The sequence below is a fragment of the Odocoileus virginianus genome, chromosome 10, assembly GCF_023699985.2.
Source record: "Odocoileus virginianus isolate 20LAN1187 ecotype Illinois chromosome 10, Ovbor_1.2, whole genome shotgun sequence".
NCBI lineage: Eukaryota > Metazoa > Chordata > Mammalia > Artiodactyla > Cervidae > Odocoileus > Odocoileus virginianus.
The window spans coordinates 22473433-22497430 of NC_069683.1; the positions used below are offsets into that span (position 1 = coordinate 22473433).

General features: G+C 44.2%; 1 protein-coding gene across 5 annotated transcripts in view; it reads right to left on the minus strand.

Moving 5' to 3' along the window:
- LDLRAD3 (low density lipoprotein receptor class A domain containing 3) overlaps positions 1–23998 on the minus strand; it is a 257881-nt gene that overhangs the window by 119196 nt on the left and 114687 nt on the right. For all 5 annotated transcript variants that reach the window (XM_070473176.1, XM_070473175.1, XM_070473174.1 and 2 more), the window contains one exon: positions 19060–19185. In XM_070473176.1, coding sequence (XP_070329277.1) covers positions 19060–19185 — 126 coding nt within the window. The remainder of the gene's footprint in view (positions 1–19059; positions 19186–23998) is intronic.

Here is a 23998-nt window from a genome sequence, read left to right on the forward strand (position 1 = left end):
CCTTGCGTTTCTACAGCTCACCAAGTTGAGCGCAGTGGTCCACTTTGCAATAAAAAAAAATCCATTAACCCACTCGGTCAGCCTGAGTGGCCCCCAGCTACAGGCACTTTCAGAAACCTCAAAAAGAAAAATGACAGAAATGGCCTCTTCCTTCAAGGAAGAAGGTGGCAACCAGCCAGCGTGAAGTCAACACAAAACCCCTTAACGAAGCAAATCTCCATGGAAAATCACTGTTTCTACTGCACAGTTTATCTTGCTTCACCACTCCCTGCAGCACAATTCAAGCAAGTCTCTTTCCAGGGCTCTATTTTCAATAAATGAAGCAGCAAAAGGAGAAATTACTCCAGACCCAACTCTGCCATTTATTAGCTGTGTGATCTAAGGCAACTTATTTCACCTCTCTGAGCCTCGATTCCTTTTTCCATGTACAGTACAGGCTCCATAATTTGAGGGCCCACTGTGAACTGACAATATGAGCTCATCTGTTTAAAAATTATTTAAAAATTCAAAAAGATACATGCTGGACATAAAACCAAGTCTGGCATGCTTCGGAGCTAAACACGAATCCTGTGCTGGTCACAGGTCATGAGGCTGACCTGGCTACTTAACAGCCTTCATTTGAGCATCAGTGAATGCTCAAATGAGATGACATGTGAGAAAATGTGCAGTGCAAAGTCTGACACATAGGGGCTCAGGAAATGTTGGACGTGCTCCCCAAGTTATGTCTGCCTTGGTCCTCCAGAGTGTGGTCCTCCCTGAAGGAGTGACATTGGTGATGATGAAGAGGGGTCTTCCTGGGATCTTGGGTTATGAATTGAGCCAGCACCTGCATTATACATTGTACCAGAGCAGGATGACAGATCCAGCACTGAAGACGGTTATGGGCTTAGGAACAAGTCAGCGCCAGCATCTCTGGGTGGTCCTCACCTGCAAGATAGCAGCTGGCATTTATCTTTCCCATATGCTTCACAGAGCTATTGTCAAGATGCACTGAAATCACAGCTGCAGACTGCAAACTTCACAGGGCCCTGCAAACCCGAAGGACTGTGGAGTTTTTTATTTTTTACCTTGTCAACTCAGAAAGTTTAATCTGAAAGGTCAGAGGAAGCAGAGGGATGGGGAAGCCAGCGCTCTTAGTTTTAAAGATGAGGGACCAGTGTGAAGGCAAGCAAAATGAGTCTGGCCTGGAAATGGAAGTTTTAATTATTTAAATCGCTGTGGGCCAGAGAATGGCTCCACTTGATCATGCTGAAACCAAAGTCTGACTTCAGCCAAAACCAGAAAGGGGAAACCCAAAACCACAAGTCACATTTGGTTTCTGTCCAAGGCAGCCCTCCAAACCCTTCTGCATCCCACCATGGTGGCCTCTGGCTTCCCTGGGACCCTGTGGGTCACATCTATGCAGCCAAAGCATCGACAACAATCAGCTCACTCTAATGGACAGCCTTGGAAAAGTGGAAAATCCCACCTCAAATAGAAAGACTTCCAAGAAGGGGCTGCTGCAAACTTACCTGAGTCCCCCTACTCCCAGTAGGAGGGCTATGCTGAACCAATCTTGGACATTGCTGGCGTCTACTGACTTTTCTTCAGCCTTAGACCCTTTCAACCTCATGAACTTTTCCAAGGAAAAGAAGTCATATGTGAGCATGTGCATACACATGTATCACATATATGCATGCCTATGTGTAAGTATGAGTATATCCAGATCACGTGCATGCGTGCTAAGTTGCTTCAGTCGTGTCTGACTCTGTGTGACCCTATGGACTGTAGCCTGCCAGGCTCCTCTGTCCACGGAATTCTCCAGACAAGAATACTGGAGTGGGTTGCCATGTCCTCCTTGAGGGGATCTTCCCAACCCAGGGACTGAATCCATATCTCTTATGTCTCCTGCACTGGCAGGCAGGTTCTTTCGCACTAGTGCCACCTGGGAAGCCCTGTTCAGAGCACACATATCTCCAAATGAATGAAGACTGTCTATATCCTAACACACAGCTCTACGGGTAAAGAATCCACTGGGACCAAAAACCGGTCTCAGTGCATAGAATGAATGCATATATTTGTTTTCAATGCATATAACCAAAAGAACCAGGATCAGAATATAGAAAGAACTCTCACAACTCAAAAGAAAAAAGACAAACAACTTAATAGAAAAATGGGCAAAGGACACGACCGGGCAATTCCCATCAGAGCAACGGCAAACGCTCAATAACAACTTGAAAAAATGTTGACAGGAGCCAGAAACGAAAGCACCACTTGAACCGCAGCAGACTTGCCAAACTTCAGGTCTTAAAATTCCAGGTTGTCGGTCAGGCTGGGGAGGGAGAGGAAGTCTTAGAGACTGCTCGTGGGAGTGTAAATTTGTAGATCCACCTCGGAGACCAATTTAGTGATACCAGGTGATGCTTAAGGGGCATATGCCCCATGGCCCAGTCATTTCACTTCCAGCTACACAAATGTTCGTTGAAACACTGTTTGTAAAATAAAAATATTAGCAATGACCCAAATATTCACCCACAGGAGAATTAACACCATGCGCTACTTTGTTAGAATTTTACAGCAGGAGATGGCTAGCTTTTTCTGTACAGGACCAGATAGTAAATATTTTAGCCTTTAGTAACCTTTGGGTCTTGGTCTCTTTCTTAACTACTCAACTTTGCCATGGTGGTACAAAGTGGCCATAGAAAATTCATAAATGAAGATCAGGGCTGTGTTCCAATAAAACTTGACTTATGGGTAATAAATACATTTAAAGTTAAGTAACTTTCAGAACAGGGCATAGGACAATTTGGGGCCAACACCTGCTGAAGAGCAGGGGAAAATGAATGAACCAATAAACAAGGTCCTATTGTAGAGCACTGGGAACTATATTTGATATCCTGGGATAAACTATAACAGGAAAGATAAAAAGAATATATATATATAACAGTCACTTTGCTGTATAGCAGAAATTAACACAACACTGTAAATCAACTATACTTCAGTTAAAAAAAATACAAAATAAGAAAGGACCAGAATCAAGATGGATCAATCTCACAATCATGGGAAAGAAGTTATAAAAGATGCTGGCAAGTTATATGAAAATATGCATAGGCTTGTACCACTCAGATGAAATTACCTATGCAAAAGAATGCTATCTATTATTCAAGGTACGAAAATACATACTCGCACTGTAAGGTCAGTGGACACCTCTGGAGAGAAGGGGAGGACAGGATCAGAGAAGGGTGTACTGAAGACTGGTAATGATATTTGGTAAGATTTTATTATTTTAAAAACCTGAAGCAAATAAGGAATATAGCAATATGTTTTTTTTTTTTATTGAGAAATAACTGACATAAAACATTGTATTAGTTTTGGGTGTACAATGCAGTGATTTGATATTTGTATATATTGCAATAAGTCTAGTTAACACCCGTCACCACACATAGTTACAAAATCCTTTTTGTGATAAGAACTTTAAGGATCTACTCTCTTAGTAATTTTCAAATATATAACGTGTTACTATTAACTATAGTTAATATAGTTACAACACTAGAATGTATTATAAATATAGTACTATTAATTATAATAATATAGCCGTGTGTGTTAGTTGCTCAGTCATGTCTGACTCTTTGCGACCCCATGGACTGCAGCCCACCAGACTCCTCTGTCCATGGAATTCTCGAGGAAAGTATACTAGAGTGGGTTGCCATGTCCTTCTCCAAATATAGCCATAACTATAGGTAATACATGGGACTTCCCCGGTGGCTCAGATGGTTAAAAGTCTGCCTGCAATACAGGAGATCTGGGTTCGATCCCTGGGTTGGGAAGATCCCCTGGAAAAGGGAATGGCAACCCACTCCAGTATTCTTGCCTGGAGAATCCCATGGACAGAGGAGCCTAGCAGACTACAGTCCACGGGGTCACAAAGAGTCAGACACGACTGAATGACTAACACGCACACACAGTTAATATGATTTTTAAAATAGGGTGTTGGGAATACAGGTGTTCGTTTAACTTTTCTTTTTTCTTTCAGTATGTTTGAAAGAGTCTACCAAAAGTTTTAAAGAGTCAAATTTGGCAGAAATGTTGCAGTGATCACTCACTTTCCTTTAGTCTTTCCCCACAGTTATCTCTGGCCTACAGATCCCTGTCTTCAGAATCCTGTAGCCCATTTGCTCGGAGGACACAGGCGGATACAGGTCAACAGCCACACCTGGGATCCCTCCATATCAATGGCTCCTCATAAAACACTATGTCCCCACCTCCAAGGCAGGGCAGAGAAAGAGAGGCAAAGAATGCCAGAAGAACACTCCCTAAACCCAGCAGCAAGCCAGAAAACAGCCTCTGAGCCATCAAACACACTTGGGGATGTCGGTGCCCTTCAAGTGCTGGCAGCATCCTCGGAAGGACCCTCAAGCCCTCCCCTCCCCCAGGTCTATTGATTCTGTCTATGTAAATTCCAACGGGGTGTGTGTTTCGGTTCCCAAGGACACAGCAAACCAGAAGGGAGACAGGACGCTGCTGCCAATCTGCAGACAAACCGCCAGCAAGAAGTAAAGGCTGACAACCAGGGGAGGGGCCCCCAAAGCTATAAGAAGCCACGCTAGGAATTCCAAAAGCAGAAGAGCCTGAGGTAGTTTCAAAAGAGACCACAAAGTTCTAAATGGAGCCAAAGGCAACCCTGTATTATAGCCCAGTCTAAACAGTGTGTGTGCGCTAAGTCGCTTCAGTCGTGTCTGACTCTTTGCAACCCCATGGACTGTAGCCCTCCAGGCTCCTCTGTCCATGGGATTCTCCAGGCAAGAATACTGGAGGGGGTTGCTGTGCCCTCCCCTAGGGGATCTTTCCCACTCAGGGATCGAACCCGTGTCTCTATGTCTCCTGAACTGGCAAGCACGTTCTTTCCCACTAGCACCACCGGGGAAGCCCAGTCTAAACAACAGAGCTCCCAAGAACGGTCCTGTGCTGTCGCCAGACAGAGACACTGATGCAGCCGAGATACACACATCTGAGACAGAACCCCGTCAAAGACTCACCTACCCAGAGTAAAATCTCTGCAAAGACCCCAGACGACTCAGGTTTCACTCTCTTTCTCCCAGGGTCTCTGCAGCATTTACCAGGTTAAGGTAAATTTCAGGGTGTGCATACGGTGGACCAACTGCATAGGCTCTGGCTCGGGGGAAGGGGTCAAGTCTCAGGGGTTCCTGCGATGCCATGGGCCACTCACCCAGAACTCTGAAACATAACTGCTCGACAGCCCATAAACTAACCAGGAAACGCTTCCTACTTCGGGATGTTATGTCTGTGTCTTCCAGCAATATTTAATGTGCTCCACATGTATGTTTCCTTTGTCCTTGTTAAGGTTTCCCAGTCACTGAAAAAATGTACTATTCTACTCGCTTAGCTAGCAAGAGGAACACTGCTCTTTACAGCATTTATTTCAATGGGGATGGAGAAAACTGTCTACAGAGTTAACTTCAAAAACTCAATAGTGATTCCAAAGGTCCCCAGGCTCTTCTTACCACAACAAACACAGGGATCTAAGAATCTGTTTCCCAGCCCACATGACTCAGAAAGGAGAAGCTGTCTCTCCCCGCCAGAGGGAGGGAGGGGTCAGTTAAGGTTAAACTCAGTGGTTAATTAAACTGGCGGCGATTACTTCAACCACATCTGAAGGAAAAGACCCAGGGCTCACTGCAAGTCATCCAAAAGCAACTGAGTGGCTTCAAGACAGGAAATGAAGCCATCTATCTCCAGCAGGATGTAGGAAATATCGACTTTAATCCATTTAAAGTCTGTGAAGTCGGCTCCTCTCCCACCTCAAAGGGTTCTTGACAAAACACATCAATGAAAACCTCCTCGCCCCCAGCCCCCACACCCCCCATCTGCTCTGCAGACCAGGGAGGTGGTGGTGATCACTCACTTCCTCGCCAAGCATCCCAACCTCACCGTCTCCGTGGGGATCTTGTATTCCCAGTCCCCGTTTCCCTGGGAACCAGGCGACTGGGGGAAATGGAGCTGCCCCGAGACTTCCTCTGTTCCAGGACAGAGGATGTCCGGCCCTAAGCCTCTCTGCCAATAATCCGACCCATTAACAAGCACTGCTTCCTTTGTGGCCTGCAAGATGCTGGCAGCCCTGACCTTCAAAGAAGAGGCGGCTTGTCTGCAGCCAGAGGCAAGTTCGTGCTGCCTTTCAGAGCCGCCCCTCGGCCCCCCGAGACACAGCAGGGCCACGTGCAGCGGCATTCCGAGGGAGCCCTGCAGGAAGGGAAAGGCTGCCACTCTGGTCAAGGAGGAGGAGGCAAAGTTTCCTCAATCCCATCTGCCTTTTCCCCAGCCTCTAAGGACCTGGAATCAACCCGCAATAAAGGAGATGCAGGAGACAGGGGTTCGATCCCTGGGTGGGGAAATCCCCTGGAGGAAATGGCAACCCCCTCCAGTAGTCTTGCCTGGAGAATCCCATGGTCAGAGGAGCCTGGTGAACGATAGTCCATACGGTCACAAAGAGCTGGACGCAACTCGAGCGACTGAGCACGCAAGGACCTGGAGGATGTGAATTCTCAGAAGCCCTCGGGAGGCAGCACGGCGGCAGCGGCAGAGCCTGTCATTGCTCATGGCTGTTCGCCTCCTCCTCCTTGCAGAGGCTGCCTGAGCCTGCTACCTCCTGTCCCACCCCCAGCCTGCCTCCCTCCAATTTTAATTTCACCGCTTCCAGATCACCACCCTTCTGTGGATGGCTCCCCAGGTCTTCCCTCCAGGGACAATCCTCTTTCTCCAGACACTTTGTAGACACTTCTGCCTGACTGTCCCCTTAACCTCAAACTCTGCGTGGCTGACACTGACATCCTTACTGCTCTCCCCAACCGCTCCCTTGCTCCTTGGGTCCACTTGTCTTAAAGGGACCAGCAAGGGTGGAAGCGGGTGAGACAACAGCACTGAAACATATACATTACCATATGCAAATTGGGAATACGCTGTGTGATGCAGGGAGCTCAGCCCAGGGCTCTGGGACAACCGAGAGGGCTGGGATGGGTGGGAGGTGGCAGGGAAGTTCAAGGAGGGGACACGTGTATACCTATGGCTGAGTCACGTTGATGTATGGCAGAATTCAACACAACATTGTAAAGCAATTATCCTCCAATCAAAAATAAAATTTTTAAAAAGGGACCACCATGCCCCAGCTCCCCAGGCTCCAGCCACGCTTGACCTTCTCCCTCTCCTCACTCTGCACTCAGCTCAGAATCAACTGCTCCTCACCGGGAAAAAGATACAATCTTAGATGGCTAACTCTTTTTCCTTCTAGTTTTATCGAGATATAACTGATGTACAGCACTGTATAAGTTTAATCATACAGCATAATGACTTGATTTACATACATCATGAAATGATGATGATAACACTAAGGTTAGTGAACATCTATCATCTCAAATAAACACAAAATTAAAGAAATAAAAAAAAATTTTTTTTCTTGTGATGAGAACCTTCAGGATTTACTCCCTTCACAGCTTTCATATATAATAACATACCGCAGTGTTATTATACTTATCATGTTGTACATCACATCCCTAGAACTTATTAACCAGACTGTTAACTTTTCATGACCTGCCGCAGCCTACCTTTCCAAGCATACATTTTTCTGTAATGATTAATAGTGAGGGAATGAAATCCACCTGGGTTGAAATTTCAGCTCTACTGCTCACGAGCTACACGATATTAGGAAAATTCTTTAACTTCTTTCAGCCTCAATTTCATCATGTGGACCCCCCAGGTGGCTCAGTGGGTAAAGAACCTGCCTGCCAGTGCAGGAGATGTAAGAGATGTGGGTTCGATCCCTGAGTCTGGAAGATGCCCTGGAGAAGGGAATGACAACCCACTCCAGTATTCTTGCCTGCAGAATCTCCATGGACAGAGGAGCCTGGTGGGCTCCATGGGATTGCAGAGGGTCAGACACGACTGAAGCTATTTAGCATGAACGCACAGTTGAAACATGAATGGTGCCCGTGTCTTAAGATTTTGTGAAAATCAAGTGAGATATACAGCCACATAACTGAGAATCACACGTGGCCCATAGCAGATGCTCAATAAATGCTTATAATAGTAATTACTATTGGGGATACACATTAGTATAGTGCTTAAGTGTTCAGACCCTGGATTTATAACCACCTGGGTTGATGTCACAATTCTGCCACTTACTGTGTGACTTTAGACAAGTTATTTAACCTTTCTGGGTCTCATTTTCTTCTCTACCAAAAGAGAGTCATAGTATTACCATCCTAAAATGAGATCAAACACGTAAAGCATATAAAAATGTGCCATATACATAGGGGCTCAGTCATTGTCAGCCAAGTGGCATCTTATGCCCTGCACGGGCTGCATACCTCCCTGCCTCGGCCTGGGCCTTCAGCCTAAAAGACTTCATGAAGCTATACTGCCAGCTTTTAAATGGTATGCATCTTCCTGGATCCACCTCTTTCAATAACCCACTCTGTAAGCCTAGAGGGAAATAACCTCTCCTCTGATCGGTGATTCTCACAGCACTCCCAGCTGTCCACCCATATTGTAATTACTTGGGTAAGATGATTTTGGTCTCCCCGGCTTGAGAACCGTCTCAACAAAGCCATTTCTACATCCCTCGCAGCATCGTGCATGGTGTCTGGCACAGAAATCTCGGAAAAAGAATGAGTCTGAAAGAAGGTAGCAACTGGGGTGAATCTACAATGTGCAACCTAAATATGCCCTCTGGGTATATATCTGCAATGGTAGATGAGGACCAAGACATGCCCATGTTCAGAATACATCCTGACTGCCTGTCTTTTTCTTTAACCCTGCATTTGATTAGTTGCCTGATCCATTCATTCCACAGACATTTACTCACTATTTCCTGTAAATTAAGCACTCTAACAGGCACTGGGGATGAAAGAAAACCCAGTCTGTTCTTAAAGAGCTTACACTCTAGTGGTGAGACAGGCAGGTCAGCGGGTACTGAAGATAAAGCATGAGAAGTGTAATTTATTCCACGTGCATTTACCACGCGTGGAGACTGAACCAGACCATACAGTTGGCACTAGGAGGACAGCTGTGAACCACCACCAATACCACCCAATGGCCATTACGGTGAAGCAGCGATGGCAGAAAATAAATGAAACGTGGAGGTAAGTACAGTGGGGAAGAAGACAGCGTGGGAGGCTGGGGAGGAGAGAAGTTATCTTTACAAGGTGTTCAGGGCAGGCGTCTGACTCGGTGGCATTTGTTTGAAGAAGGCCCAAGATGGTGTGCCAACAGGCAAGGGAAAGACGAGCCCAGCCTCGGCAGACCGGCAACAACTCCCTAAGGAAGCAGGTCACACAGGAGCCTTTAAGGGGACCACGCTGATAGAGCTTCAGAGCACGCAGTGGAGTACACTTCTCTTTCTCTGCTCCCCCCAGCCCCTCTGACTGATGCAGGCACAGCTCCTTGAGGCTTCACCCATGGATCTGCTGAGGGGTGAAGAGGAAATGTGGAGTCTCATCCAGGTTGACATGAATAAAGCTACAGAAATACACAAGCACTCAGGAGCTCCATGAATTAAAAATACGGATACACTGGCTGGGTGATTCAGCTATTTAGGGGGACAGTAAAGAATGCATCAGCAGTGGAAGAAGCACAGAGGGTTTTCTGAGCACATCTATGCTGAAAACAGCTGCAGAAGATTCTGCTTGAGTGAATTTTCCACTGTGGGCATCCAGACTGGCCTGCCATCTCAGCTCACCAAAAAGGGTCTGGGGAGAGCTGTGTTGCCAGCCGATCCAGGGCTTCACCTCCTGCCAAGGATGTCTGAGAATGAGGCAGGAGGAAGAGGCCAAACACAGTGAAAAGGAGAAAGGAAGGAAGTGAAAGGGCAAAATCTCAGCACTGTGACCCTCTAGAAGGGATACTGGTTCTTGCTTATCCTCACTTCTGCCAAATGAATGATAACAGTAGAAAAATACATCACAGTAATAAAATTCTTTAAAAATATGACTGTCCAATTATTTGCTGAAGTTAAGACATCACCCAACAAAACCACTCCTTTATCCTTTATTTTTTTTTTTTACCATTTCATTATGGAAAATGCCAGTTACAAAAACAGAGAGCGGCATAGGGAACCCCTGTGTTTCTATCACCTGGCTTTAATAACTACCAGGATGATCCAAAAATGGGCAGAAGGCCTATATATAAACATTTCTCCAAAGAAGACATACAGGTGGACAATAGGCACTGAAAAGATGCTCAACATCACTAACTATTAGATAAATGCAAATCAAAACTACAATGAGGTACCACCTCGCACCAGTCAGAATGGACATCAATAAAAAGTCTACAAATATCAAATGCCGAGAGGGTGTGGAGAAAAGGGAACTCTCCTACACTGTTGGTGGGAATGTAAGTTGGTACAGTCACGGTGGACAACTAAGGAAATTCCTCAGAAAACTAAAAATAGAATTACTGTATGATTCAGCAATCTCACTCCTAGGCATACATCCAGACAAAACTATAATCCAAAAGATACATGCACCCTATGTTCACAGTGGCGCTATTCACAACCGTCAAGACACGAAACAACATCAATGTCCAATGACAGATGAATGGGTAAAACAGGTGTGGTGCACATATACAATGGAATATTACTCAGCCATAAAAAAGAATGAAACCATGCCATCTGCAGCAATGTGGATGCAACTGGAGATAATCATACAAAGGGAAAGAAGCTTGAAAAGAGAAAGATAAATGTCATCTGATATCTCTTACATGTGGAATCTAGAATATGACACAAATGAACCTACCTATGAAACAGAAACACAATCAGGAACAGAGAAATCAGACGGAAGGTTGTTGAGGGCAGGGGAAGCTGGCAGAGAGATGGAGCTGGAGATTGGGGTTAGCAGATGTGGACTTTCATGTACGGAATGAATAAGCAGGAAGGTCTTACTGTATAGCAGACAGAACTATATTCAATATTATACAATAAACCATAAGGAAAAAAAATATTTAAAAAAAGGTACATATATGTATAACGAATCACTCTACTATACAGCAGTAATTAACACAACAATGTGAATCAACTATACTTCAATTTAAAAAAAGAAGAAAATTTATTTTCCAGTGTCTAAGCAATAAACCCATAATTAAAATGAGAAAAATAAAATGTACCAATATGCTGACAATTCTGTTTCAGTCCTACCCCACCCATTACTACCTCCCCCACCCCCTCCCAGAGGAAAGGCTTGAAACATATCCTAGACACCATGTAATTTTACTTTCATTTACTCTGGGATATATTTATCAAAAATAAAGACTATTTTAAAAAGTAAGAATGCCACCTTCAAACTTAAAAAATTAAAATTAATAATAACTCCTTAACATCACTAGATATACAACCACAATTTGAGATTTCTCAACTATCTCAATTTTTTTAAAACAGTGGTTTGTTTGAATCAGAGATGAAACAAGATCTATATGTTACATTTGGTTGATTTATCTCTTAGTCTCTTTGGATCTGCAGGTTCCCCCTTCCTATATTATTTTTTTCTTAGAATTTATTCGTGGATGTAACTGAGTGATGGAGATTGTCCCACATTCCAGATCTGGCGATCTGTCTACCCATGGGGCCACATGTATGTTCCTCTGTCCCTGAATTTTTGTAAAGTAGTGGTTAGTGTTAAGAACTGCATGTTTGGGGACTTCCCTGGTGGTCAGTGGTTAAGCCTTTTGCTTCCAATGCAGGGGCACAGGTACAATCCCTGGTCAGGGAACTAGCATCTCGTATGCTGTGCAGCACATGACCAAAAAGCAAAAAATGTAAATAAATAAAGAGAAAGAATTGCATGTTCGTGTTCCCCCTAAATTCTTATGTGGAAACCCTAACCCTTAAATAGATGGAATTAGGAGGCAGGGTCTTTGGGAGGTGCTGAGGGTTAGATGAGGTCAGGAGGGTGATGTTCTCATGGTGGGATAAGCATCCTGACAAGATGAGGGGTGAAATTTCTCTCTCTGTGTGCACAGAAAGCCATGAGGTTACAACCAGAAAGAGGGTCCACACCACCAACCCACCCATGCTGGTACTCTGATCCTGGACTTCCAGATCCGTGAGAAGTAAGTTTTTATCATGTATGCCACTAAGTGTATGGTATTCTATTACAGCAGCCTAACTGGCTGAGCCAGTTAGAGGCTCAATCAGATTCAGGGAGGATGTGTGGGGACAGAAACACCATATAGAGGTGCTGGGTGCTCCTTTAGCGTCATTTCAGAAGGCCGACGTCTGGAGGTCTCTTTTCTTGGATGCTAAGACTGACTTGTGGAAGTTCCCCAATCCAAGTCAGGCGCAGCAACCACACGGCACCCTGGCTCTGCCACGGAATGCAGCTGAAGAAAACCTGGACAGAACATTTGGAGCAGCGACTTTTAGATTCTGAAAAGTACACTGGAGCAGACCAATTTCAGGGAAGAAGACCAAGATTTGAACTAGCACTGAAACGGTGCTAAGTCTACTTTCTTTTTATCCTCTCAGACTCCCAGGAAATGGGCAAATATCAGAGAGATCACAGAGAGCAAAGAACCTAGGAAAGCAACTCCATAAAGTTGTTTTCGAATTCCGAAGTGGATTCCCAAGCTGGACATGCATGGATCTGGTCCTAATCAGCACACCAGACTGTGCTAACAGAACCCACGGACCACTGCCCAGCTCCCAGACTGACCACTGGAAGGTGCAGAGACAGGACAGGTCCAAGCAGCCACTGCAAAAACAGTCTGAAAACAGCTGCAACCACAGCCCACAAGGGGCTGCTAGGAACTTGTGGCCTGACCCAACGGGGTCATCTGTCCACTAAAACAAAAACATAAGCCTTCTCCATGGCTTTTAAACAAAACCCAAAGTGTCATACATAATAATCAAAATAGCCAGGATGTAACCCAGTTTTTGACCTGGCATATGAAAAGACAGGAAAATCTCAACTCTCATGAGAAAAGATAATCAACAGACACTAACACCAAAATAAAGCAGAAGTTGGAAATTTGTGACACAGACTTTAAAGCAGCTATTATGCAAATGTTCTAACAAGTGATCATGAACACTCTCAGAACAAATGAAAAATCAAAAGTCTCAGCAAAGAAACACAAGATATAAAGAAGAACCAAAAGAAAATTTTAGAAGTGAAAAAATACAGTAACCAATGAAGAAATAAATGTGAGTCGGTACTGCCACCATTTCAAACTGTGGTGCTGGAGAAGACTCTTAAGAGTCCCTTGGACTGCAAGGAGATCAAACCAGTCCATCCTGAAGGAAATCAACCCTGAATATTCATTGGAAGGACTGATGCTGAAGCTCCAATGCTTTGGCAACCAGATGCAAAGAGTGACTCATTGGAAAAGACTCTGATGCTGGGAAAGACTGAAGGCCAAACGAGAAGAGGGTGGCAGAGGATGAGATGGTTAGGTGGCATCACTGACTCAGTGGACATGACTTTGAGCAAACTCTGGGAGGGAGTGGAGGACTGAGGAGCCTGTTGTGCTTAGCAACTCAGTGACTGAACAGCAACAATTATCACTATGTGGTGGTGTATGGAGGTTCCTCAGAAAACTAAGAACAGATTACCACGTGTGTGCTGTCATTTCAGTCATGTCCCACTCCTTCTGACCCCACAGCCTGTAGCCTGCCAGGCTCCTCTTTCCATGGAATTCTCCAGGCAAGAATTGGGAATGATTTGCCAGGTTCTCCTCCAGGGGATCTTCCTGACCAAGGGATAGAACCTGGGTCTCCCACATTGCAAACAGATTCTTTACCACGGAGCCACCAGGGAAGCCCAGAATTACCGTATGATCCACCAATCTCACTCCTGGGCACATATCCAGATAAAACCATAATGCAAAAATATTTGTGCACCTTATGTTCATAGCAGCACTGTTTGTAACAGCCAGGACATGGGAACAACCTAAATGTCCATTAAGAGGAATGGGTAAAGAAGATGCGGTGCATATATACAATGGAATGTTACTCAGCCATAAAAAGAATGGAATAATGCCATTTGTAGCCACATGGATGGACCCAGATATTATTATACTAAGTAAAGTAAATCAGAAAGATACCACAAGGTATCTCTTACATGTGGAATTTAAAATATGACACAAATGAACCTATCTATGAAACAGGAAGAGACTCAGAGACATAGAGAACAGACTCGTGGGTGCCGAGGAGGCCTGGGGGAAGGATGCAGTGGGAGGTCGGGATCAGCAGATGTAAGCTACTATATAGTGTACGGATAAACAACAGCGTCCTATCTGTATAACACAGGGAACTACATTCAGTATCCTATGATCAAGGATGATGGAAACAAATACTGTAAAAAAGAATGCATTAACATATATGTATAACTGAATCACTTTGCTATACAGCAGGCATTAACGTAACATTGTAAATAAGCTACATTTCAATTAAAAAAGAGAAATGAAAAAATGTAGTAACCGAAATTTTAAAAGTATCCTGTTGTAGGGGCTTTAAAGCAGACTGGTAATGACAGAGAAAAAAGTCAACCTGAAGAACTTTAGCCGAAGAGTCGAGTCATAGAACCTCTCCAGTCTGGACAATGAAAAGAAAAATGACTGATTTAAAAAATGAACAGAGCTTTGTGGACCTAAAATTGTTAGCAGAATCCCATTTAAAAAAAAACCCAAAAAACAAAAAAAGAGGGCTATAAATCAACTACAATTCAATTAAAGAGAGAGAAAGAATAGCTTAAAATGTACTAAGTATGACAACAGACAAAATCCTACAGATTCAGAGAGAACCCCTAACAGGATAAACTCAAAGAAATCCACATACCCAGATCATTATCATCTAACTGCTGAAAACTGAAGACCAAAAAAATCTTCAAAGCAGCTAGAGGAAAACAGCCTGTTCTCTAGGGGAAAACAATTTAAAATAACTGCAACTTTCTCACGGGAAATGAGAGAAGCCAGAGGAAGTGGCACAACATTTTAAAGGGGCTATAGAGGAAGGAACTGTCAGCCCAGAATTCTCTATGCAGTAAAAAATATCCTTCAGGAAAGCAGGTAAAATGAAGACATTCGCAGATGAAGGAAAACTAAGAGCATTTGCCGCCAGCAGTACTGCCTTAAAAGAATTGCTAAAGGAAGTTCTTCAGACAGAAGGAAAATGATACAAGAAAAAAACTTGGAACAACGCGAATCAAGGATGAGCAATCAAAATGGTAAATATCTGGGTAAAAATTTATAATAGACGAGTCTTCTCCTCTGGAGTTCTTTAAAATATATTGGAAAAGTTAAAGCAAGAATTAGCACATTGTCTTTTGGGGTTTTTTAAGTATGCAGATCACTATCTATACAACTATAATATAAAGAGATCCATAAAGTGATAAGGTTTCTCCACTCCTTACCACTCTACGGTGCAATATTGATTCAAAGCCATCTGTGAGAAGATTGACTGCTGGTTTCAGGACTTTTCTGCCAGATCCAATCCATTATAAAACTCCCTATCAATTTTTCATCTAATGGTTTTAGTAGCCACTGAAGATCCATTTCTTCATTAAGGGTTATAAAACAGACATACTCTAATTCTCTCATTCTTCTATTAGCTGATATTCTTCAATTAAAAAAAGAACTTTCCTAAGTCAGCTATTTAATTACTCAGAAACACAATTCATTTACGAAAAGGGAGGACAAATGCTTGATTCTTTCATCTACCAGTTTTCAAGTACTGAACCAGAACCACTCTTCTCAAATGGCAGATAAGGGATATAATTTACTCAATTAGACTATTAAAGACCAATATCCAAACATCTAAATGATACAGGGTCTTTAATTATGGCAGAGAGTACACAGGATGGCGCATTTAGAATGTACATACTATAATGCATCACACCTGCTTTTATTGTCATTGGATTACTCTCTAGAATGTATGTATACATGACAATATATAAAAAGAATCCTCCCCCCTTAGATGATAAGATTCCTATGGACACTACGAAATTGAGACCAGGCAGATACTCACAAAAGGACTAAGTAAAACATGGGCACGCCTCATTTTATTGAGCTTCACTTTATTACACTTTGAAGATACTGCATTTTTTTAAAAAGAAACTGAAGATGTGCGGTAACCCTGCACCAAGCAAGTCTGTGGCCACCGTCTTTCCAACAGCATTTGCTCACTCTGCATTTCTGTGTCACATTTTGGTAACTTAAACTTTTCCTTTATTATATTTGTTACTGGTGATCAGTGATAGGTAATCTTTGATGTTACTATAAAAATTTTTTGTTCTGTGTTTTTAAATTAAGGTAGGTATATTGCTTTTTCTTCCAAGACAGAATGCAAATGCACACTTAAGAGGCTACAGCATAGAGCAGTCATAACTTTTATATGCACTGAGAAACCAAAAAATTCGTGTGACTCACTTTATTGCAACATTTGCTTTATTGTTGTGGTCTGGAACCAAGCCCACTATATCTCAGAGGTATGCGTGTATAAAAGAACTATGTCTTTAGCCATTCAAAACCAAAGGCAAAATCCTAATAGGCATGGTCTTCCCCTTAATCACTCAGTTTTGTTTTAAGTAACTTTGCATTTTTAAAATCAATTTCTCTGGCTAGTCACCACACTCAGCACCTTTCAGATATCATCTCATCTAATCCTCACAACAAACCTGGAAAAAGGCTGTCAGTATCCCCATTTGAGAGAAAAACCACTGTGCAAGCAGATTATGTAAGATGCCCAACTTGTGCTTCCCCAGGACAGAACACAAATCTGAGACCAGACCCCAGCTCCAAAGTCATTTTGCTCAGCCAGGCTCCTGACCCTGTTAATGACGCGCACCCTCCTGACTAAGGTGGGTTTCAGCCACTTCACTTCCATCCGACAACCTAGCAGCTCTGCCATAGCTCTGCCACTTGAGACTCAGAAGATGAAATCAGGCAACAGAGGCCCACGGGGAGAGTTACAAACTCTGTGTCCCTCTTGGGAGGGTACAGCAATGACTGGTCCCCGGAAAGACAAAGAACACGGGAGACAGTCACTCTCCTCTTTGAAGGCTTAAAATAGAAGCAGCAGGGTAAGAGAAAATCAGTTTATCAAAACAAACACTAAAGTCATTAAAACTTTAGTTTAAAAAAATTAATAACATGAGAAAATGGTCACAATAAAGAGGACATCTCAATTAAGCATATTAGAGAAGATAGACAAATAGACGGAGTGGGGGATGACTATCACAAAATAGCCCACATATAAACAGGGTTTTTTTTCTAGGCAGTTTTGCTTTCCTCTTTATACTTTTCTATATTTTACAACTTTTTTTTTGCTGACAAAACGAGAGACTGTATTGGGAAGGAGTGCCTGGGTGGAGAGTAGGAGGGTTGAGGGAACCCAGTATATTCTGCAACTTTTGCAATAATTGGAAGCGAAAAAGGTTATTAAAATATTTAAGTGCAGAAAGTAAACATGTGAATCCATCCATAGCCAACTAGTAACTAAGTCTTTCAGGGGAAAATAAGGAGAATAAACTGAGCAGTGACCCGAGGGACCAGCAGCAGGTACAGAGCAAGTGCTGGGTGAAAGGCAGGGAAGGTGCACGTGACGGTCACTGAAGCTGCTGAGTGTGGATCCGGACACAGAGATACTGACAAGGAAGGGGCTGCATGGATCCAAACCAAGGAGCAGTGAGGCGAGCTTCAACATCAAGACTGCCAAGAGGCAGGTGGGCTAGACAGAACAAGAGGAGGTGTGTGTGTCTCCTAATGCCGTGGAATATTATACAGCAAGTAAAAAGAGGCAGGGGTGGTCATAAGTCAAGGCAAACTTTAGCTCTCTACTGTTTGGATATTTTTCCAAGAGCATATTCTTTTTTTAAATTGAGGTATAGTTGATTTACAATGTTGTACTAGTTTCTGGTGTACAATAAAGTGGTTCATATATATATATATTCTTTTTCATATTCTTTTCCATTATGGTTTATTACAAAATATTGAATATAGTTCCCTTTGCTATACAGTAAGATCTTGTTATTTATCTATTTTATATACAGTAGTTTGTATGTGCCAATCCCAAACTCCTAATTTATATCCCCCCCCTTTGGTAACCACGTTTGTTTTCTGTCTGTGAGTCTGTTTTGTAAACAAATTCATTTGTGTCATATTTTAGATGCCACATATAACTGATACTGTATGGTATTTGTCTTTCTCTTTCTGACTGATTTCACTTAGTATGATAATCTCTGAGTCCACCAGTATTTGCTACAAATGACATTGTTTCATTCTTTTCTATTGCAGGGTAATATTCCACTGTGTAGATAAACCACATCTTCTTTATCCATTCATCTCTGGATGGACACGTAGCTGCTTCCATGTTTCGACTACTGTAAATAATGCTGCTATGAACACTGAGGTACATGTATCTTTTCAAATTAGAACATTCTCCAGATATATGCCCAGGAGTGAGACTGCTGGATCGTATGGCAAATTGCAAGAGCATATTCTTAGAGAGGAGAAGGAAATGGCAACACACTCCAGTGTTCTTGCGTGGAGAATCCCATGGACAGAGGAGCCTGGCGGGCTACAGTCCATGGGGTCGCAAGAGTCGGCTACAACTTAACAACTAAAGAGAGAAGAGATTCTTATAGTATGTATATTATTAATATATACACATCTTTTTTTTTTTTAAAAGAATTCAAAGTGAGAAGGAAAGCAAGCACCTAAGCACAGAGGTGATGAGTGGGAGAGTTAATCAGATGAGGGTCTGAATGGGCCTAGAACTGGCTCTGCTCCTGAAAATCTGTGTGACTCTGGATGAATCCACTGACCCCTCTGTGCTTCACGTCCTTATCTGTGGATGGAGATCACACGCCCGCGTTCTCAGAGCAATCATCAGAACTGAAAACAAGCTACGCTCCAGGCCCAGTGCACGTAGCAGAGACCCTAATAGATAGTAGCTGAGCTCTGCACATACACGCAAGGAAGAAGTGGTAACAAGTCGATTCTAGGTAACAACAGAAAAGGCCCTAGGCTGTGGTGTAAGAAGCCCAAAGATGAGAGTGGCCAGGATGGAGGGTCCCCAGCACTTACTGCAGTTCTCTTCGTCGCTGCCGTCTGGACAATCCTCAAACCCGTTACACCGGAAGCGGCCGATGATGCAGTGGACGCCGCTGGCACACGGGAAGAAGGTCGGGCCGCATTTCGACTTAGCCTTGGCTGCAGGAGGACAAACGAGATAAACAAGCGAGACGTCAGGAGGGTAAGTTTTCTCAGCAGCGTATACCCGAGCTGCTAACTTGGGGGTGCAACAGGGTCCTTTCACACCTACCTTGACATCCCCAGAGTTTCTTACCACCAGCACCCGCCTCCAAAACCCAGCCAGGATGGAAACCCCCATGCCTCATCCTCCAGGAAGGGGGTGACTCAAACACTGCTACCAAAGTCCCAAGGAGCCCAGACACCACCCCTGAGCCAGCGAGGCACAATCAAAATGTGCCGAATAAAGGAGTGAACGGGTGAGTAGATGGATGATGGATGGAGCTTGCTCTAAGGAGCTAAGGAACCACTCAGAATTCAGACCCGGAACTCTCCCAGTAATCGTCTACACTTGCTGAGTGTTTACTAACCAAACAGTGTGCCCAGGGCTCTACATCATCTCATTTATCCACCCAGCAACCACCCTATAGGCCGGTGAGCAGAAAAGAGCTATTAACCTAAGAGGCCTGAGGCTGCCACCCCGAGAAAGGCTTGCTTGCAAAGCTGGCCCTCGCTTGGTTGGCATCTGGGAACTTGCATTGCGGGAAGGTTCGCATCAGTTTCTCCTGAGGATGGCTCACTGTTCATGCAAACTATTCATGCAAACAGTGCATTTATGCTGAATCCCTGCCTTTCTTCTGGGGGTCTGGAATTTTGATACATGTTGGCAGAAGGTGCCTGCATGCCCAGACCCCAGTAGAAACCCTGGGCACTGAGTCTCTAATGAGCTTGCTGGGGAGAAAACACACCATGTGTCATATCACACTTGTTGCTGGGGGGATTCAGTGCCTCCTACGTGACTGCCTTGGGAAAGGACTCTGAGATCCTGGGCTTGTCCTCTGACTTCACTCCTTCACCTGTCCCCTTTGTTGGCTTCACTTTGTCTCCTTTTGCTGTAATAAATCACAGTATGACTGTGTGCTGAGTTCTCTGATTCCTTCTGACAAATCATAGAAACTGAACGTGGTCACGGAAGCCCCTGACAAAGACAGGTCATATCACATCACAGAAATGCTCTGAAGAGGTGAAGTGACTTGCCCAGGGTTACACGGCTCGAAAATCTGATGCTGGTGTGAGACCCCTGGCACTCAGAACCCAGAAGCCACGCTCTCAACCAACTCCACTGTGCTGCCCCTCTGCCAGCGGCTGTCACTTCTCACAACAGAAGCCAGACTCCTGCCCAAAGAAATCCTTCTTCCACTCCTGCTGTACAAACAGTCTTAACAGAAACTGCTGTAACTCAGGCTTGATGGAGTGTCCTGCTAACCAAACAGCCCTGCGGGGCAACGCGCTTTCCCATTATCGGGGCTGGCTGCTGTGGCTTGCGATGACGAGGTGAGATGGGATGTATTGCTGCATCCTGGGTAGTGGGCCCCACCTAGCATCCCTCTTGTCTCCTGTCTAGAGGCAGGACCTATGGTCCTCAAGAAGGAAGGGCCATTTCTTTGGAATAAACAAGCAGTAAATTACCTTCACGTTCCTGCCATCAGTAACATGCCAACTTTGGCAGCAGCTGAAACACGATCCACAAGGTTTTAAGGCCTGGGATGTGTCTAGGTTTTAAAAACCCACATGGCTTTGTTTTAGCCTGAAAATACTTTAGAATGGTGAGAGTGTGCTCTTCACAAAGCACAAACTTAGAGTGTCCTGGGTTCAAATTGTGGTTCTAGTCTTCATGACCTGGGCAAGTTTCTAAAAATTAACGAGCTCAGTTTCCTCATCAGTATGTAAATCTCACTGGGCTCTAGGAAGGACTCAGTGCAATAATCTATATAAAATGCTCAGCCCAGAGCACGGCATAGAGTAGGTGCTCATTTAATGGTAGAGCTTATGCTATTTATTATCACCATCAGCATCATCATTAGGCTTACGGGATTTTAAAATTAATCCTTGGCTTGTTAAATTTCTTTTTCTGAAAATCAAAGTTTAAGAAGTTCATTATGGAGTTCATATCTATGAATTGATATGAAGTGATCTCCAGGATATACTGTTAAGTGAAAAAAGCAAAGTGCAAAACAGTATCTATAGTACTTTATCGCCTCCATATAGCAAAAGAAGGGGGTCTAAGAAAACACTCAAGCATTAGCCTATCTGTGCAAGAAGAATAGGAAGGATGAACCGGAGACTAAAGAGACTGGATCCCTACAGGGGTGGGTGCCTATTCAAAACATCAGTGCCCTCCCAACACTTGAGGAATGCCTACAACTCCCATCACAGAATCGGGCAGCTCCAAGGAACCCCTCCCATCTGATGCCCAATGTTCCTGCCTCCCAGTACCCGTCTGAGGCCCTGTGCAGCCTGCGGCACCCTCTGCTTGGAATGCCTTTCTCTTAGGGGTCAGCAAGCCTCACTCCACCTGACTAAAGCCTCCTAAACCAGTTTCTATGGTAGAAACCTCAATCCCCAGCCTCAGGCATGTTAGCCTTTATTCTGCTTTCTTTTCCTGAACAGGAGGAATGTCACTGACTTTGTGCTGAGCTGTTTGATGCACTTATACACACACTTGGACACTTTAACTCATCACTTTTTTTAAACTTTATTTCTCTATTGTTTTTCTTTTTTATTATTTTTAAAAATATTTATTTTGCTTATTTTTTATTTGGCTGTGCTGGGTCTTAGTTGCGGCACAGGAGATCTTCAATCTTTGTTGCGGCAAGTGAGATCTTTAGCTGCAGCGTGTGAACTTCTAGTTGCAGCATGTGGGATCTAGTTCCTTAACAAGGGATCAAACTTGAGCCCCCTACATTGGGAGCTTGGAGTCTTAGCCCCTGAACCACCAGGGAAGGCCCTCATTCACCACTCTTCAAGGAGTATGAATATACAGTGGCTATCATAGGCACCTAATCAATACTCACTGAATATACTAATGATCCTAGAAAAGGAGAGACTGGGCTGGGTAATCACAGCTCTCACTGAGTGAATGCTTAGTTTGGGCTGAGCACTGTGCTCTATGCTTTATAGCTACTGGCCCATTTACTTCTCACAAAACCCATTTTACAGATAAGAAAACCGAGGCCCAGAAATCAAGGTGCCTGATACTGCTGATTAACAGAGTCAAGGCTCAAACTTTAATTATCGCTTCATGTATGAATGTGAGAGTTGGACCATAAAGAAAGCTAAGCGCTGAAGAATTGGTGCTTTTGAACTGTGGTGTTGAAGAAGACTCTTTGAGAGTCCCTTGAACTGCAAGAGATCAAACCAGTCAATCCTAAAGGAAATCAACCCTGAATATTCACTGAAAGGACTGGTGCTGAAGCTGAAGCTCCAATACTTTGGGCACCTGATGCGAAGAACTGACTCATTAGAAAACACCACGATGCTGGGAAAGATTGAAGGCAGAAGGAGAAGGAGACAACAGAGGATGATGAGATGGTTGGATGGCATCACTGACTCGATGGACATGAGTTTGAACAAGCTCTGGGTGTTGCTAATGGACAGGGACCTGGCGGGCTGCAGTCCATGGGGTCACAAAGAGTCAGATATGAATGAGCAACTGAACTGAACTGACATCTATTCTCCTGCCTGCTTACATACTTTTAGGGCCCAGCCCAGCTCCAAAGGACTAGACAGAGAATGACAGCTGTACGTGAATTAGGTACCATTCAATTAACCAGCTCTTTGGCCCTGGCCCTGAACCATCTTCAGGAATCACTATTGAGACTCTTTGCCTTGTCAGTGATGCCCAGCTACCTGACAGAGGTCAGGGAGCAAGTCCTGCTATGATTTACATCTGCACCGGCAGACGCCTGCTCAGGCAACCACAGCGCGGATCATGGGGAGCCCGCCGAGTGTCTGGCAGAGGCTCAGAGAGAAGCCCGAGGCTGACAACAGCTCCCTGCCTGCCTGGCCCCAGGGCTCAGGGGAGTCCTGGACAGTCTGATTGTCCCCAGCTTGCCCCCATTTCCATGAAGGGAAGATTTCAGCAAGACACTCAGCAGACCCTGGCAGAAGCAGAAGATTCACTGTGCCTAAACCCGCCTGACAGAGGCCGGTAGGACGACTCTATCCCACTGAACACTTGAATCCACCGCGCTTCAAGGACCTGCTCTGTGAACTTTCCAAAGCAGCAGCTTTCACCAGCAGCAAGACAGGGCTGGGGGCTCCCCGGGGGCTGGGTTATTTCCTGATCTGAGCCCTCCCCTTCCTTTCAGAGCCTGACTGTCACAGCTCTGGACTTCACGGATCAGTAAAATAGAACTTTTTTTTTTAAACTAGGTGGAAGTAGATGAAGGAATAACAAAATTGTCAACTTTTTTTTAAACCAGAAAGGACATAAACAAATCTGCAATAACCTCTGCTCACCATCGCCCTAAAGGAGAAGCTGTGTTAGCATCCAAAATGCAGGAAGGCCACAGCCCTCGGACCAGTATTTGGAGATCATGTCAGAACGAGAGAGGGGAACCAAGAGATGCCCCGGTGTCACCAGATTGTGACCCTCTCAGGGCGAAGACTCCCATGCCCCTGTGGGTAACATCTGGGGCCCAGCAAAGAGTCACAGAGCTTCACTGGTCGGGGAACTGGATCCCACATGCGGCAACTCAGAGTCCGCATGATGCAGCTGAAGATCCGGCATGCCGCAGCAGGACCCGGTGCAGCCAAATAAATAAAAAATTCCTTTTTAAAAAAAGCTGTGAGCTCATATTCAAACAGCAGTTGTTTTCACAAAAAAAAAAAAGCTCATTTGCTCATTTAGAATTTTTAAACCCTTAACCAGGTCTATACATTTTTTAAGGATTTACACTTTACCCATGCACAATACAAAACAGAGTTCAAG